The 18,285-nt window shown below is 39.8% G+C and overlaps 2 protein-coding genes across 2 annotated transcripts in view; one reads left to right on the forward strand and one right to left on the reverse strand.

The window, feature by feature from the left end:
- The window catches only part of mast4 (microtubule associated serine/threonine kinase family member 4), a 180,977-nt gene extending 165,359 nt beyond the window's left edge, over positions 1 to 15,618 (forward strand). Inside the window, exons 23-30 of the mRNA XM_073839533.1 lie at positions 3,562 to 3,779; positions 6,387 to 6,584; positions 6,798 to 7,024; positions 7,182 to 7,304; positions 7,395 to 7,531; positions 8,020 to 8,204; positions 8,393 to 10,332; positions 10,726 to 15,618. Coding sequence (XP_073695634.1) covers positions 3,562 to 3,779; positions 6,387 to 6,584; positions 6,798 to 7,024; positions 7,182 to 7,304; positions 7,395 to 7,531; positions 8,020 to 8,204; positions 8,393 to 10,332; positions 10,726 to 12,726 — 5,029 coding nt within the window. The 3' untranslated portion in view covers positions 12,727 to 15,618. The remainder of the gene's footprint in view (positions 1 to 3,561; positions 3,780 to 6,386; positions 6,585 to 6,797; positions 7,025 to 7,181; positions 7,305 to 7,394; positions 7,532 to 8,019; positions 8,205 to 8,392; positions 10,333 to 10,725) is intronic.
- Positions 15,619 to 15,621: 3 nt separating this feature from the next.
- Positions 15,622 to 18,036, reverse strand: cd180 (CD180 molecule). The gene is made up of 3 exons (XM_073839534.1): positions 17,935 to 18,036; positions 17,681 to 17,844; positions 15,622 to 17,582 (listed from the first exon to the last, which is right to left on the reverse strand). Exons 1-3 carry the CDS (start codon positions 18,034 to 18,036, stop codon positions 15,851 to 15,853), a joined length of 1,998 nt encoding a protein of 665 aa, XP_073695635.1. The 3' UTR covers positions 15,622 to 15,850.
- Between the last annotated feature and the right edge of the window lie 249 nt (positions 18,037 to 18,285).

Here is an 18,285-nt window from a genome sequence, read left to right on the forward strand (position 1 = left end):
TCATACTACTCCTAAGAACAACCAGCTGTTCACACCAAACTTTTTTAACATGAAGAGAAGATTCTGAAGATGTTAAATTGCGAGCGGATTTTGGATATCTCGAACGGTGTTGACGTGGTGATTTTTTTAAAGATGTAGTAAAAAACATAACCCTAATTTTTTATATCTTTAAAGTGCAGCATCCAAACTCTTTAAAACTTTTTTCACACAGAGATCTAATCATTCTGAGCAAGTGCTGGAAATATAAATTTTATACAAGCTTCAATGAATTAAAGAAAATTAAAAAGATAACTCAGAAACCTGCTGTCACTCTGGTGAATGTCTCTACAGTATGTGTGTGCGTTCAGTCAGGCACAGAGAAGCTCATTATTGCAGGGGGGAGGGGTGAGAGGCAGAGAGGGTGACAGAGTAGAGAGCCATTCTACAGACCATCTTTGAACAAAATGCACATACTGTATGTAGTGTAATTACATAAATATGTCTGATCTTTGAGAGTCTGATATTTTGAGAAAATATAAAGGGTCACTAAGTCTTTCATTGTTCGTATTTTGCAGTTGTTGTTTTTTATTTATTTTTTACTTAACTGTACCATGAACTTGTCCTATTCAGTCACATAGCAAAAGATTTAAAAAAATACAACTTTTTAGCATGATCAATTTATCTTCATTGATAGACAATATTTACATAGTGTTATTTATTGAATATAAAATCATAATAATAAAAAATTAAGTCAAACTTTGACAACAAAACAAACGTTACTGTTATCTCTTCAAAACATCTGAAAACCATAATTTTAAGATCAGTTATATATATGTATCACCCCGTTAAAATACTCAACTTGATTTTTAAAGATATTTTGAAAGAATGAAGCATTTATAGAGCACTTTATTGTGTATTGCTGAACACCCACATGAACTGTGTTCATGTTCATGTTAATTCACAGTACATAAACTTTATATGAATACTTTTTTTAGCTTAATATTAATTAACATTAATAAATGCTATTTATTTATTGGTCATTTTAACTAATATAGTTAATTTTAACAAATGAAACTGGATGGCAACATTTTATATTTTGTGTGTATGTGTCTGTGTGTTGATTTTAAAGTGTAACCCTTTCAATTCTGTAAACTTAAAATCCAAACTAGCAGAGGGTTACTGTGAATGCATGTGCCAACTGGGCACCGTCTTCCTTATTGATTCTTAGTTATGTAGCACTTAAGAGTGATGTCTTATAACAGGAGTCACCAGCAAAGCAATATCCACACAAAAATTGTACAGATAGGTAACAATGACATTTAAGCAGAAGTGGTGGACGTAAAGCAAGCAATAATAACATTTTGCTATCATCATGAATCATGTTCTTATCATCTTCATCAGAAAATAGGGAATTTGTAGCATACTGGTTCACAGTTGGCATTTATCTGAAGTCCTTGCATTGATTGCATTTAGTTAAATCAACATTATATTTGGTCAGTCTGATCTTGAGGCCTTATAGATGTTAAATTGTGAAGATCTTGAGTTTTCATTAAAGGGCATGTCCGTGGTGGCCTGACAAAGTTTGATGTTTCTGCATAGACATAGAAGTGGTTATAACTTAGCCTGAAAATGTCTGATCTGCCACAAAATTCACAGGTTTGGTAAGAGTCCTGGCCTGAAGACACCTAAAGACCAATATTCAGATATTATCATAGCGCCACCTGTTGGCAGCAGGATATATCATATATTTCACTAACTCAAACATACCAAGGTCAATCTGCACCAAACTTCATATGTTTGATAATAGTGCTGGCCTGAACACATCTACATGCCAATAATCAGTTATAGGCATAGCGCCACCAGCTGGCAGCGGCAAGTTTGGCACATTTAAGTGACTTTGACATATTTCTCCTACATTTACTGTATTAAAAGCATACTGCCCACCGTTTGCTGTTTTCCTGAAGCCACCGGTCGGCGGTGAGCCCGGGTGCGAGGGCCCGTTCATCGCTGCTCGCAGCTTTAATTATTATTATTATTATTATTCTTCTCCAAAATGAATCGCATTTTTGAGGGCTTAGACATACCCGAAAACTCATGAAACTTTGCACACACATCAAACCTGGCGAAAATTTACGTCTGATATGGGTTTCAGAAGTGGGTGTGGCAAAATGGCTCGACAGCGCCACCTTTAGACGTTCAGCGGTGTGCGCTTTCAGCTGTGATTTACGTACATGCACGAAAATCGGTACACACATGTAACACAACAATACCTACAAAAAAGCCTCTTGGAGCAAAATCCGGAACCCAACAGGAAGTCGGTTAATATTAATATTCTCAACAAAATTTGTGTCATTTTTGCCATTTTCAGGCGTCGTACTTGAACGAACTCCGCCTACACATTTATTCGGATCAACGCCAAATTTACAGAGTCTAGTCTAAAGCCCTTTGTGACGTTAAATTGTGAAGATCTAGAGTTTTCATCGGAGGGCGTGTCCATGGCGGCCTCGCAAATTTCGATGTTTCGCCATGAAAAAGGAAGTTGCTATAACTCAGGCATACAATGTCCGATCTGTCCCAAACTTCACATGTGTGATAACACTCCTGACCTGATGATATCTACATGCCCATATTCAGTTTTACTCATAGCGCCACCTGCTGGCAACAGGAAGTGTCATGCTGTACTCTCCAACAAACTCCTCCAAGAGATTTGATCAGATCAACTCCAAAATCGGTCAGTCTAATAAAAAGGCTTTAGTGATGTTAAATTGCGAAGATCTTGAGTTTTCGTTGAAGGGCGTGTCCGTGGTGGCCTGACAAATTTCGAGGTCTCGCCATGGATATAAAACTTGTTATAACTCAGCCATAAAATGTCTGATTTGCCTCAAACTTCAAATGTTCGATAAGAGTCCTGGCCTGAACACATCTGAAGGCCAATATTCTATTATAATCACAGCGCCACCTGTTGGCATCAGGAAATGACTTGTACCAAACTCCTCCTAGAGATTTAATGATATCAACATTATATTTGGTCAGTCTGATCTAGAGGCCTTAGAGATGTTAAATTGCGAAGATCTTGAGTTTTCGTTAAAGGGTGTGTCTGTGGCGGCGTGACAAAATTTGATGTTTCGCCATGGACATAGAAGTTGTTATAACTCAGCCATAAAATGTCCGATCTGCCTCAAACTTCACAGGTTTGGTAAGAGTCTTAGCCTGAAGACACCTAAAGGCCAATATTCAGATATTATCATAGCGCCACCTGTTGGCAGCAGGATATATCATATCTTTCACTAACTCAAACATACCAAGGTCAATCTGCACCAAACTTCATCTGTTTGATGAAAGTGGTGGCCTGAACACATCTACATGCCAATAATCAGTTATTGGCATAGCGCCACCAGCTGGCAGCAGGAAATTTGGCACATTTAAGTGACTTTGACATATTTCTCCTATTTTTACTGTATTAAAAGCATACTACCCACCATTTGCTGTGTTCCTAAAGCCACCGGTCAGTGGCGAGCCCGTGTGCGAGGGCCCGTTCATCGCTGCTTGCAGCTTTAATTTTACTTTGTTTCTCTTCTCTAGCCCTTCTCTCTCTCATTCATCTGACACTGAGAGCACCAGCTTGAGCAGGTGTTCTGGTCTTCTTCCTAAGTTCGCCATCTCTGCAGAAGTGGAAGATGGTGAGGGCTCCCTGGCTCTGGAAGACCCCAGTAAAGTGACTTTTAGTATTGGGGAGTTGCCTCAGGATGAGCCTGATCCTGCCACACCTTGTAGCACCATCAGTAACTCCACCCTCTCAGGTACAGGAGATATGTATTTACAGGAGATAGGAATGTACGTGGATAAATGAATGAATGAATGTTTATGTATGTTTAGTTTATTTTTGATTACCAAAAATCAAAAATTACCATTACTGATTTTCACATACATCTATACCATATGTACATCGACTTGACATACAGTAGTCACCACTAGTAAGCTACTAAATATATTGTAGTAACCTACATTTTTGTACAGCTGCTTTGCAGTGATTTGTATCGTGAAAAGCGCTATACAAATAAACTTGAATTTAATTGAATTTAATTTACATTTAAGGTCTTAAAGGGGTGCTATTATGCTTTTACACTTTTTGAACTTTAGCCAGTGTGTGGTGTGTATGTTTGGGCATAAAAAACATCTACAAAGTTACAAATCTCAAAGTCCACTCCAAACGGAGATATTTCGTTTTTAAAAAATCACTTTTCAAGAACTACAGCGAACGACTCGTTTGGACTACAGCGTTTGTTTTCCGGATGCAATGATGTCACAACGCGGTATCCCGCCTACTGAAATTCAATTCGTTGGCGGGTGAGGGATTCGCCTAACTTTACCCATGTAATATGGACAGCCGCTTTTGGGATGCTACAGCGAGCCGTAGGTCGGCTCGTTTAAACGCAGCTTTAACTAAAGGTTTGTGAACTGCTCTGGTAGCCGTGCTGAAGCAGCGCCATTCACGTGTGTTGTACAGAGGGTCCAAACACACGCAGATCCGCGGCTCATGTAAACACCGCCGCACCGTAGATATGTGCAGTATGTGGTAAGAGATTTATTTATCATACAGTGTAGATAGCTTCACTAGCCTTATGGTTTCAGGCATGCAAATAACTAAATACATTAGCACAATAATGATAATATCACGTATCCGCGATCTCGTATGCTGACGATAGGACCAACAATAGCGTATTATTTACTCACCCTTTATGCATCCTAGGTGTATATGACTTCCTTCTTTCAGGCGAATGCAATCGGAGTTATATTAAATCAATTCTGGTACTCATAGAACAGCATAGATTGAAAATAAGTCGATCCATAATAAAAAAAAATGCCTCACATGGCTCCGGGGCGGTCGCTAAAAGCCTCCTTTAGCGATCAGATGTGTTTGTGTAAAAATATACATATATATATATATTTAAAACGTAAGAATCACTTTAATCTAGTTTGCTGCTTTGGGAAGGGTCGCAGCAGGGCGGAACGCAGTCTACGCTGTAGACCGGTCTAATCGAGCCGTTTGTGCCAGCCTGGGGAGAAAGCTATTGTAATAATGTAAATTATGTGAAAAATAATGCGTTTTTCGAACAACTAAGCATGTCAGCATGTTCAAGTACACCTCAAAAACAAATTAAAGACTTTGTAAAGAAGCATAATAGGACCCCTTTAAAAGACTCCATGTATAAAACATTAATAAATGCAATTAATTATCACATGCTATTGGTGTACATGCTGTACTATAGGCAATGGAGTCCTGCAATGTATTTGCTGTATTTTATGTTTATTTATTTTTTATTTTTTTTTTTGCCAAGGTACAGCTGACCCATAGCCTGGAAAAATCCAGACCCTAATCTATTAAGATTATGGGTCTGGGATCGAGCAATGAAAACTGCCTAACTCGAGGGGCGGCACCAAGCATGCATTTGAAACTCTAACTGCACGCAATTGGATAACGCCACGACCAATCACAACAATACACGCTTAGCTACCAGCAGAGCTAAATGATGTTTCATTAACAAAGTTCGGGAGAAGCGCGTCAGATGCATAGCGTAAACATCACAAGTCAATAAGCGCCATAGGTTTAAATACAGCTGACTCACCTCAATTCACTCGATGGTTTATCAGTAAACCTCCACCACCCCATCTCATCACTCCGAGTTCTCACTACTCCTATTGGGGGGTAACGTACTCTGGGTTCGGGCCACTCCCGAGCTCGGAGCCCTTCACCGGACAGCACGCCAAACATGCACTACTATTCTCCGGCTAATTATATGTAAGCGTGAACTCGTGAACTGATAGATTAAACTCTTGCCGTATCCAGTCGGCAAAACAGCAAAAACGTCCTTCTTGCAAAGGAACGATTCGAGTTTTCGGTTTTCTGTTCCTCTTTTATATGGAAAGCCAAGTCTAACTCGTTCATTGTAGCGGCCAAAGCCGTTTCAAACAACTTGTTGTTCATCTGTAGCGACCGCGATCTTTCAAAGTTTACTATATGATTCGGACGTCGCAGTGCTGTCATCATCAGCTTAGCTCGCCTCTGGCCCGCCTACATCAGATACACCGATTTGATTGGTTCCCACTATTGCTTATGTATTGCAGTAACCTGCATCATTGCTCGATGCCAGAGTGTCTTGCAGAGACAATTCAAATTGTGCTCTCGCGAGACCTCTGGATTTCCAGGGTAGCTGACCCCCATTTTAACTGAAAAATGTGATTTGTTAGCAGATAGCAAAGTGATCTAATGGGCTTTGATTAGGTCAGAGGAACATTAGAAATTTTAAATAATAAAACTTATTTTAAGAGAAATATGTGCATTGCAAAACTGTTATAACTAACTTATTTTTTTATTTATTTATTTATTTATTTTTTTTGTGGAGTAGGCAGTTTCTCTGAGCATCTGGATCAGGCACCATCACGTGGAGATGGAGTGGAGAATCTGGACAGCTCTTGTAAGCCTTCCTCTGATACAGGCTCCTTCCTGACAGCTCCCAAACCTGAGGCCACAGAAAAACAGTGTGTAGTCAGCAAAGTCACAAAATCAGTGTCTACCAGTGCCCTGTCACTCATGATTCCAGGAGGTGAGTGTACAATGTGTGTGTGTGTGTGTGTGTGTGTGTGTGTGTGTGTGTATGTGAAAGAATATGTTGGGACATCTTTACATTCATGACCACGTTTTTGTTATTGTCCATGTCAGGTTTTTTTTTTTTTTGAAAGGTGATTACTTAATGTTGCACTGCACCAGTCAGGTGATTTATTAATATCAGATTCGACCCTTTCCTTTGTTCCCCCAGATGTTTTTGGTGTTTCACCATTGGCAAGCCCCATTTCTCCATACTCACTGTCTTCAGACCCATCCTCTAGAGACTCCTCCCCCAGCCGAGACTCCTCCCTTAGTGGTGTCATCTGTCGTCAGCCAATCATCATCCACAGCTCAGGGAAGAAGTTTGGCTTCACTCTGAGAGCGATCCGGGTCTACGCCTGTGACAGTGATGTTTATACAGTTTATCACATGGTCTGGGTAAGTGTGACAGTACTGTCCAGCATAGAACCAAAACAGCTGATAAAATGTATTCTCACTTGTTGCAGCTGTGGCTGCATCACAGATAGTCAAGATATTGATGAAAGCTTTTGATTTGTGTATGATTTACTATGTAAATTGTATTTTTGGGGAATAGAATGTAGAGGATGGTGGCCCTGCTCACAAGGCTGGTCTTAAGGCTGGAGACCTGATCACTCATGTGAATGGAGAAACAGTTCATGGGCTGCTTCACACTGAGGTGGTGGAACTATTGCTGAAGGTGAAAAAAACAACCAATGTGACAACCACAACACTATTTTCACTGCTTGTTTTCTATGTCTGTAATTGACACTTACATGTTTTTTTGCAGAGTGGAAGTAAAGTCGCGATATCCACTACTCCTTTTGAAAACACTTCTATCAAAACTGGTCCAGCTAGAAGAAATAGTTACAGAAGCAAAATGGTGAGAAGAACAAAGAAGCCGAAGAAAGAGAAAACTCAAGAAAGGTAAAAAAAAAAAAAAAAAAAAAAAAAAGAATATAATTATTCTTGTCCATTTCGGGTTCTGTAAATGTTTGTCTACATAATCACATTAATTTGGATAAACTACTTGGATAAACACCTTAGTAGCAACATCCCCCTACTGCCACTGGATGTAGCTGTTGCTGCATTGTTCACTCTGTGTTCGAAATGGTAAATGGTAAATGCTGCATGCTGTGTAGTATATACTGTATATTACCTACTATTTTATCCTACTGTTTGTCTTTTAATTTTTGGGTAAAAATATCTTACATTTTGGGCATCTGATGAAATAAATAGAGAAGAAAAATAAATGTGAATCATTTTTGAAATTGCTTAGCGCATTGCGTTATGAAATGGTATTCCATGCATTGTGCTTTCAATATATATTTTAATTTTTTTGCATGCATATTATACACTGTCTTTTTGGATATTCCAATGCGTTTTTACAGCTCAAGCTTTTATTTCCTCTCCAGGCGGCGTTCTGTATTCAAACGTTTTGCCATGCAGCCCTCTCCACTCTTGCACACCAGCCGTAGTTTCTCCTCATTAAACCGCTCACTGTCTTCAGGAGAGAGTCTACCTGGATCTCCTACACACAGCCTCTCACCACGCTCCCCCACAGCTGCCTTTCGCCCCACACCTGACTTCAACCAGTCAGGTATGTGCCTTACATTACCCGATTAAAACTTTTTTTTTTTTTTTATAATATTGCCTGTCATGTGTCAAGGGGTGTTTTTGTGTTCCATGCACATCCTGTTCACTTCAGTGTGGAATTATGAAATCTGAATGAAAGTAATTTTTTTTAAAAGGCACTTTAAGTTTTTAACTTTTCACACTTTCTTCCAGGTGGCAATTCATCACAGAGTAGCTCCCCTAGTTCCAGCGCACCTAACTCACCAGCAGGCTCTGGCCACATCCGACCCAGCACTCTGCATGGCCTGGGTCCCAAACTACCTGGACGGTTACGCCAGGGTCGACGTAAATCAGCAGGAAGCATTCCCCTCTCACCATTGGCTCGCACACCCTCCCCGACCCCTCAGCCACAGCCAACTTCTCCTCAGCGGTCCCCATCTCCCTTGCTGACTCACACTGTGAGTAGCTGCAAAACTTCTCAGGCCTTCCCAGCCAAAATGCACTCACCTCCCACTATTGTACGTCATATGGTGCGACCTAAAAGTGCAGAGCCTCCTCGGTCCCCACTCTTGAAGCGAGTTCAATCTGAGGAGAAGCTTTCCCCCTCTTACGCTGGTGACAAAAAACACTTATGCACCCGGAAGCACAGTTTGGAGGTCACCCAAGAGGAGTCTCAAGGGGAGGCCTCATCTAGAGGGGAGCATATCCCACCATACATTGAGGAGAGCACTTCCTGTGAGCCACCCACTATTACTCGGGTGAGGCCTGCTGAGCAGGGTTGCCTAAAGCGGCCTGTCACTCGCAAAGTTGGCCGACAGGAGTCAGTAGAGGAGCTAGATAGGGAGAAGCTAAAGGCTAAAGTGGTGGTGAAGAGGCAGGACTGGGCTGAGAGACGAGAGTCTATGCAAAAACAGGACACCGTGCAAGATATGGAAGGTTCTGCTGCTGAAGACAAGGAGTGGAGTGTCCCTACACGTCCCAGTGTGAGATCCCAGGGTTCAGAATCCGGATCCCTGGACAAGTCTACAAATGCTACTTTGAAGGATGTCCTCTACAAAAAATTAAACCCAAGAGTCTGTGAGAGCATAGCTGAGTCTGTCACCAGTGGAGACTGTGTATCACTTTTAAGTGAGAATGTGAGGTCAGAACGACAAATTTCTTGGTCAATGAAGGAAAGTAATAAACCAGAGAGAATAGATTTTAAAGCTTCCAACATGGAATTAGCCAGAAAGAGACAGTCCTTTGAGGATAGGGAGGACTCCTTGTGTCGAATATCCTCTGGTGTTCATGAAAGCATTCATTTCAACACCACCAGGTCCAAAAGTCTTCAGCTGGATTCCGCGTTGGCTTTAGAACATGTTAAAGGAGGCATGTGCAACATCCATGGCACTTCTGAAACTTTGGCTCCTAAGCTTTTTAGTGGCAGAGGAGAGAGTGCAGTAGAAAAACTTCAAATGATTGCTTCTGATGGTTCTATCAGGAAGACTTCCTCTGAGTACAAATTGGAGGGACGGCTTGTGTCCTCTTTAAAGCCACTAGAGGGCACCTTGGACATTGGTCTGCTTTCTGGGCCTCGGGTATCCAAGACTGACACCTGTCTTTCCAAAATGGCAGACAGCCATGGTGAAAGTACTATGTTGGCTGAAGATCTATGTGGAAAACAGCCAATTCAGCAGAAATCCACAGAGAAACAGAAAAGTCAACATGCAGGGATGTCTGGGACACTTAACCATAAGGACAATGTGCTTTTGAGTAGTAAATCCATTACAAAAGAAGAGTCCATTTCCAATCAGGACTCTACAATAAGTCTTGCTTGCAATGAAGCCTTGCATGATAGAAACAAATTTAATGATGGAGTGAAGTTGCAGATTTCAACCATTAAAGTGGAGTCCATAGACACAAGTGTGAAATCGGAGACAAGGCTAAAGACAGCTCAGGAGATAAGAGCTGCACGACACAATGCTCACTTTGCATGTGGCAAAACGCCCTCCATAAGGGAAGTCAGCAATGAAGACCAGGAAGACGACATGGAAAATATAGAGTGTACATCTCCAAAGAAATATGAAACGCAGCAGATACAACAGGTCCAGAGTAAAACAAATCAACCTGAGGAATTGTTGAGGTCTTCTGCTCTTCTTGCTCAGCTCAACTCTGTCCAACAAATCCCAGAAGCAAAATCTGGCATAAATAGTAGGCTGAGTGAGACACCAGTTAATTTGCACAGTTCAACAATGTCTACATCTCCAAAGCAAAATAAAACTCAGCAGATACATCCTGTCCTTAGTAAAACAAATCAACCTGAGGAATTTCCAGGGTCTTCTGCTGTTCTTGCTCAACTCAACTCTGTCCAGCAAATCCAAGAAGCAAATTCTGGCAAAAATAATAGTAGGCTGAGTGAGACACCAGTTAGTTCATGCAGTTCCGCAATGCCTACATCTCCAAACAAAAATGAAACTCAGCAGATACAGCCGGTCCTTAGTAAAACAAATCAACCTGAGGAATTCCCAGGGTCTTCTGCTGTTCTTGTTCCACTCAACTCTGTTCAGCAAATCTCAGAAGCAAATTCTGGCAAAAATAATAGTAGGCTGAGTGAGACACCAGCTAGTTCACGCAGTTCAACAATGTCCACAACTAAAGATGGCATAAATAAAGACAAACCAGCCGATACAAAGAGCACTGTAGAGATAAAGCAGATCCATTCATCAGAAGATGTTATGGACAATGCAGGTGCGACATCAAGCCCAACTTTGGCTACAACAAAGACTGTGATTGATAGGAAGGATAGGACTGTTGGCTCCAAAGACCTTCTTGACATCAATTCAGAGCATCTTCAAGATTTGAAGGACAGCAAAACAACTAGCAAAGTAAAAAGTTTGGATAAAAACGTAGAGTCTGCACTGGGAGACAGAACTGATGGTACGCCAACCTCAGGGCACGCTAAACCAGAGATATCCATCAAAGAAACAGCACCCATCCCGCAGAGCCTATCTTTAGCTTCCTCAGTCACAACAGCTATTGTGTCTTCTGTCTCAGCACCAGCAGATGCACCTGAGACCCCTGTTATTAAAAGCTCATCGTTTACTCTTCAAAGTAAAACCATTCCATCTGCCATTGCTGCCCCATTGAAGGACATACCTGCTACTGATTCAAAATCCCAGTCCATTACTAGCACCACCCCACAACCTTCTGGGTTGGCTGAAGTAAAAACAACCACTATCCAACCTTCACAGTCTGATCAGAATTGTGCCAAAATTTCAGGCTTTGTTGGCTTGGCAAATGGACAGACGGCAAGTATTTCAGTTCAACTCTCTAAACAAATCTCAGACAGAACACAAAATTCCAGTGCATCAAGTGGTAGCAGAGAATCCCAAACCCATCAGTCTCAGCAGAGTTTAAACAAAAATCAACAAGTAGACAAAATAAATGCAGTGGAGGCAAGTAGCCATTCCAATTTAATGGTGAAGGAACTTAAAACCTTGCCAGCATGTGGAGACAAAATGGACTCAGGAGATAAAAAGGCCCTTAAAAAGGACTTCAAATGCAGTGTGAGTGAAAAGATTACTTGTGCCTCTAACCCTAACCCTTCAGTCAAAGCTGAAGTTTCAGAAAACTGTGAAAAGCAGGAAGCCATCTTCAGAAGCCAAGTAAACATGAATATCACATCAAAGGACACAGGTGCAAGCCCACCAAAGACTAGAAGTTGTGACACTTCAACAAAAGACACTGTGCATGTGCAGTCTGCAGTTAAAACTGAAGAAAAGCAGAAAATCAAGAGTGTTGTTGACACTGAGAAGCCTAATAAGCAAATTATGGACATGACAGAGAAAAGTCCAGCACAGACTGCAATAAAACAGACGCAACCGTCTGGTAGCGCTATACTAAAACAAACCCCTTTGAGCTCCAAAAACAAGCCTAGAGTTGACTCTCCACTTGTTACGCAGTCCATTGGGAAGGCAGCTGAAGATAAGGGAAAGCAGGAAAACATAGCACAGCTCAAAGACAACATAGTTAAACCAAAGGAGCTAAGAGAGTCAGTCTTGTCTGCACCTAAATCTCAGCCTCATAAAGAGACCCGCACTGGTTCTCAAGGTGGCTCAGTGCCGGTGTTGCCTGTACCAGCTGTTAAAATCCATGTGTCTAGTGGGCTTCCTCCTGGTAAGGGCAGCGCTGCTGCAGTTGAATTACCTGGGCCTTCCTCAAAGGAACAAGTAAAGTCCAAAATTGATGTTCCAAGATCAGAGTCTCTCAAGGGCTCCAGCACAAGTGATCCCATAGGGACAACTACTACTACTACATCCAGTTCTGACCCTAAACATGCCTCCAGTGACTCAAAGGTGACTGACAAACAAATTTCATCTAACCGAAAAGAGCAAGTGGAAAAGAAGAAAAAGGAACCTACTCAAGATACATCGTCAGCACCTAAAACTAACCGCAAAGACTCGTCAAGAGGCACGCCTTTGGCAAAGGATAATACTACTATTGAAAAAGATTCAGTCCGTTCTAAACAAACAAAGGATACGCCACGTGGGTTAACTTGTAAAAAGTGATGTATTGTACTGTATTGTAGTTGCCAAGCGTGTTGAATTTTAAAAAGACTATGAGGATGTAAACATAATTTTTGTCTATATGTAATATCATGAAGCCTTCCTATCTGAGGACCGGTGAAGCTGTTACTTTGGGTTTTCATAAGAAACCAGAGATGAATTTGTTTGTTTGTGTTGTGATCTATAATGCTCTGTTAATATTATGTCAAAAAAAGTGTAGGCTGAATGTTGACTTGTTTTGCTGCTGATTTGTGGTCTTGTTTTAGATCTTGCAAAAGCGCCAAAATTAGTCATTGTATTGTGTTGCGGTGTGATGTAACGAGTGGCGTGTGCAATAATTGGGGAGACGGAGTGTAGATGCCTTTTTTAAGGATAAATGAAATGTGCCAATCCTGGTTGAGTGTTATTGTACCAAACAAAAAGCACCTCAAATTTAGAGCTGAAGGTGCATGTTAACTGACTGTGTTTAAAAAAAAAAAAAAGGAAAAAAAAAGCTTCATGCTTATTCAGGCTAGCGTTATCATGTATTATACTGTTTTTTTGATGTATTTAAAAACCACTAGAAAAATATATGTAGCATTGGTGCTATTAATGTGGCTTACACTGCAAGCAGAACAGATTGCTTATTTTATTTTATTTTTTTCACTTATTGTATTTCTTTCTCTTTTTTTCTTTTTTGACCTTATCAGCAAAGTTTTGTTTTGGGTAGTGGTGCACAGAGGGAAAGCACTTTGTCCTGTGCTTCTCACCTGGAACTATTTTATATTGGAATCATCTTATGGTTCTGGAATCGTAGTGGAAGGGGCCTTAGAGTTTTTTGGGGAAATATGACTTGCTGTTCTTAGCAGGTCATCGTGAAATTCACATTCCTTTCACATACATTTCTAAGGATTAATTTTTATGCAATATATTGTAAATAGAGCAGCATTAATTGTACCGAGGGGTCGGTTGAAAATGAGTGTTGTATGTTTTATATGTATATATTTTGCTATGTCATATGTTTGTATACTGTACTTAATGTTAGTCTCCTGGTGATGTTATCTGCGCTGATATAGAGTCTAAGCTAGCAGAAATATGATAGTCTCACTCTGAAATGAAGTGTACTTGAAGTTTCACTAACGTATGTAGGGGTTAACCACATGCATTTTCAGATATGTATTTAAAGTGATGCAGCAGAGTTGCTCTCCGAATGTTCATCATACTTGATGCCGCTAACAAGGAAATCATGCATTTACGTAAAAACAGGGACAAGGCAAATGTAGCACATTATATAAAAGGCAAGTTTCAGAGACTTAAGGATTGCCCCGTGGTTAAGGTTTGCTACTATGTAGATTATATACAATCTGTTTTTCAAAAAAGAAAAATGTCAAGCTTTTAGGTAGGGCTACCATTTGGCATACATGAGCATGATGCATTTCCCCTGGTTTTGTTAAAAGGGCTCATACAGGGATAATCAAATGTGCTTTAGCAACAATTTTGGTATGTCAGGGCTTATGGTAAATGTCAGGAGTTTCACTGCATGTTCGTTCTTCATGTCCAGTCATATTCATGTTTCTTACATATTCATATGCAAAGTACAACACTTATAAATGGGGATTGTGTAATACTTTACTAAATGCATTTGTGCTATTAACATCTCTAGTCACGCAATAGGACTGCTAAGCGCATTTCCTGCACTTTCTACCTTTGGAGACCTTTCAAAGCTCTCTTTCAATTTTTTAAAGGTTGTGGCCAAATGTTAAAAAAAGCATATTTGCCATTAGTTGTGCTTGATTTGACCTTTAGGCAGTTGCATAGTGACCACTGAAGGTTAGCATCAGAAGAGAGAAGAGGATGAATCATTGTGTCTTTTGATATTTGGTCTTAACTTTAAAACTTGCTGTAGCTTTGCTGGTATGTATACATCACGTACCAACTTAAAGTAAAGTGACTGTGTATCTTGGCCAGTTTCAGTATACTTATATTGTGAAACATCTAGGTTATATTACAGTACGACGTTGAAGTATTTGCAATTTAATGTTTTATATAAACGGCATATATCTGAGCTAAACACAAATGTGCATAAGTAACTAAACAACAGAATGCACCATGTAAAGAGAATCCAGAGATTTCAGAGTGTATTAGCAGACTGAAGTTTCTGTTCATTATAGACTTTACAAATGTAGTTTAGGAGGTCTGAAGTGATACATACAAGGCACCTTAAGATTAAAAACACAATGCTTATTGGGACTTTGGGGAAGAGATTCTAAGCAAACAAAATAGAAACTTTAACGATAACATGTGAATGTTTTATAGGACATATGCATTGTCTGTTCTCGATTATCAATAGTATTGCCATGAATTAACCCCAGACATTTATGTTGTTGGTGTTTTCTTTTCCTTCTTCCCTTTCGCTCTTCCCTTTTCTGACAATTAATGTTTAAATCCTTAAAGAAGCACATTAAATGTTTGTTTACAACTACTTCATGGATGTATATTTTGTACATTTGTGTTATTTGCCAAATTAATGTGCTACGTCACAAGCAGTTATTCTATGATTGATTGTGTGTGCGTGTGCGTGTGCGTGTGTGTGCGCGTGTGTGAGTTTCTCCTAGCGGACACTTGCTGTTGAAGACCGTTGGTGTGGTAGCCTAATTGTTTGTTGTCTTTCCAGTTCAGTACGTTCTTGCTTGTTTTCTGGAAATTTCTTTCCTCTCTCTATGTGTGAAAACCGTGTTTATGTAGATGACTCTGCTTATCATTGTCTTTTAGGATCTGTGCAATAAGAGATGTGGTTTTGAGTTTTGTACGTCACCCACAGAAAGCTCTATGGATGTCATAGATGTTGTATACTATACAAATATTTATACTTCTAAAGTTGTATAATACTGAAAATAAAAAGGCATGTCAAAATGACTTTTTGTTGCATTTTATTGTATTTTTACTATATACAGACCTTTTAAAAACTAAGAAGAACAAGATTTTAGTACATTTTTGAATAACTTTTTCGACATTGTTGATTGATAATATTTTTGTTTTCCAGTTTTTTTACATATTCTAACCAAATTTGATCTCCAACTTAAAGAAAATATTCATTTTATACATTTATGTAGTCTGGATTTGGAGGGAGACCAAACTAACTCTTAATTTACAGTTGCGAATAGCTTGAATATTTTCTAATGCTTCTGACAAGACAGAAAATGCCAAATGCAATTACAATTGCAACTAGAATTATAACAAATGCGACTACACCTACAGGAAATTCACACTGCAGATCTGCGTCGATAATCCTTGTTCCTGTGGCATTACAAATGGTCTCCATTAAGTGTTTTACTTTGATTTTATTTTTTTTAACCCATTTGATAAACTCAAAGTTGCTACAGTTGCATACCAGGGGATTGTAGCTCAGATCAACAGTACTGTCTTTGCCCAGATCCTTAACACTTCCAACGCCCACTATCGCAATGGCATTACTGGCAAAGTTAAGTTGGAGAAAATCCAGGGAGTAAAATCCAGATGTGCTCAGTTTGACCAATTTGTTTTCACTCAGGTCTACTTGCCTGAGATATGTGAGACCTTTAAACAAGTTCTCTTCAAAAGCAGTTATTTTGCATGAAGATAGAACGAGGGTTTCCAAAAGAGGGACGTATTTAAAGAGCTCTATCTGGTTAAGAACCCCTCCTTGAACGGTGTTCCCCTTCAAATTAAGGAGTTGCAAGTTCTTCAAGCCTTTGAAGATGTTTACGTTTGTCAGACTGGTATTTGACCAGGAAAGATTTAGAGTTTTGAGATTCTGTAGATTACTAAACGGTGAGCTGTCATTCAGTGTGTAGTTTGAATGGCTGAAGTCCAAGTGCTCCAATTGTGGAGTTGCATTGAAAGGTTGTGAACTCAAGAACATTTGTGAGCCATAGCTGAGATTGAGGAGCTTTAGTTCACTCAGACCAAACAGCTGGTCATTACAACAAGGTCCTGTGGGATTTACTAAACTAAGACTGAGATCCAGCTCCTCTAGGACTCTGAGACTCTTCAAGCATTTACTGCTAAAATGTAGTTGCTTTGAATTCGCGCTTACGGACAAGTGCGTAAGCAAGGGAAAGTTTCTGGTGTTGATGTGGCAGACATCTTTAAAGCGGTTCTCGTCTAGCACCAGATGGGACAATGTGGATAGGCCAGTCATGGTTAATTGCAATGAATCCAGGTGGGCTCTAGTAAGATCAAGCTTTTTCAATGCATCAAGGCAAAAAAAGGTGGAATTATTTAGGTCTAAGAAATGCTGAAGCTGAAAATCCAGGTCAGTAACAAAGATCTTGCAAAAAGATTGTAGTGCTGCTGATGGTATGTGCACCGTTGGATTGGTTTCATACATTCCCAGGTTCAGTCTGTTGGTTTTGAGGCCTTCAAGCCCTTTCAGTAGGGACGAGATGTTCATCTTGCTAAGGCAGCCACTTAAATCAAGACTACTCAAGTTCAGTGACTTAAACGCACCTGGTTCTATATAGACAAAATCGTTTCCTTTGAAGCTGATGCTTATCCCATGCACATTTTGGAGTGGTACTAAATCTTCCACACTTATCCGGTCAATAGAGTTCATGTCTAACTGCAGGCTGCGCAAGTTTTGACAGTGGTAACTGCTTAGTCCATCTAATGAGCGAATTTCACTTCCCCCAAGGTCTAGAACCTCCAAATATGCAAGATTATCTGTTGGGATGTCTGACAGGCTTTGGATCTTTGACTGAGCAAGGCTTAGATATTTCAGCGCTAGAGGTCCAGAAAAAGCTCTTTCTGCGATGAACACAAGTGGGTTTCCAATTAGGATAAGGACCGCCAAGTCAGACTGATTTTTAAAAACGTCTTCATACATGAACGTGATGCCACATCTGTGAATTATAGGGTTAGATTTGAGAAGAATAAACATTAGATTGTCTGATGCACAATTTTACACAATTCATCTTGAAATACAAGTTGTTTTGCTCACCTTGTCAGGTCTAAAAAAATCAAGCTCATTAACCTGTGAAAAGTGAAGTTGTATAGGGAAGGAAGATAGTTGAAGCTAAATTTAAAATTTTTGACCGAAGTTGGTATCTCATCTGGAATGACTTGTAGGTCCATATCACTACAATCATAGCTATCATCAGCTATCTGGAAAAAAGTTTAAATATACCTTAATTCATAGCTCACTTTTGTACATAATGTTTAAAAAAATGAAAAATAAACTACTATAAAATATACCTGTTGACACCGTCTCCTAGCCCATGGTGTTGCTTCATTATGTGGTAAAAATTGAAACAGAATAGTGTAACATAACACGTAGAAAACAAAATGCTTCTCCATAGTGTACAGGACAGAAGAGAACAGTGTCTGTTCTTCATTCAGATATATAGGTAAAATAGAGGAACTTCATGTAAAACAAGAAGTGTTCAACTAGAACTTCCCTTCATGTCAACAATTGTTTTCTGTATGTTTAGAGGCCCACAGGATGTCATTGTGATGAGGTACAGAAAGCAAGCACGCCTTTCTCAGTTGTGGGAATTTTTTTTTAAACCTTTTTCACCGCGGTGAAATACATCAGAACTTTCCAAA

The sequence above is a fragment of the Garra rufa genome, chromosome 5 (assembly GCF_049309525.1).
Source record: "Garra rufa chromosome 5, GarRuf1.0, whole genome shotgun sequence".
NCBI classification, from domain to species: domain Eukaryota; kingdom Metazoa; phylum Chordata; class Actinopteri; order Cypriniformes; family Cyprinidae; genus Garra; species Garra rufa.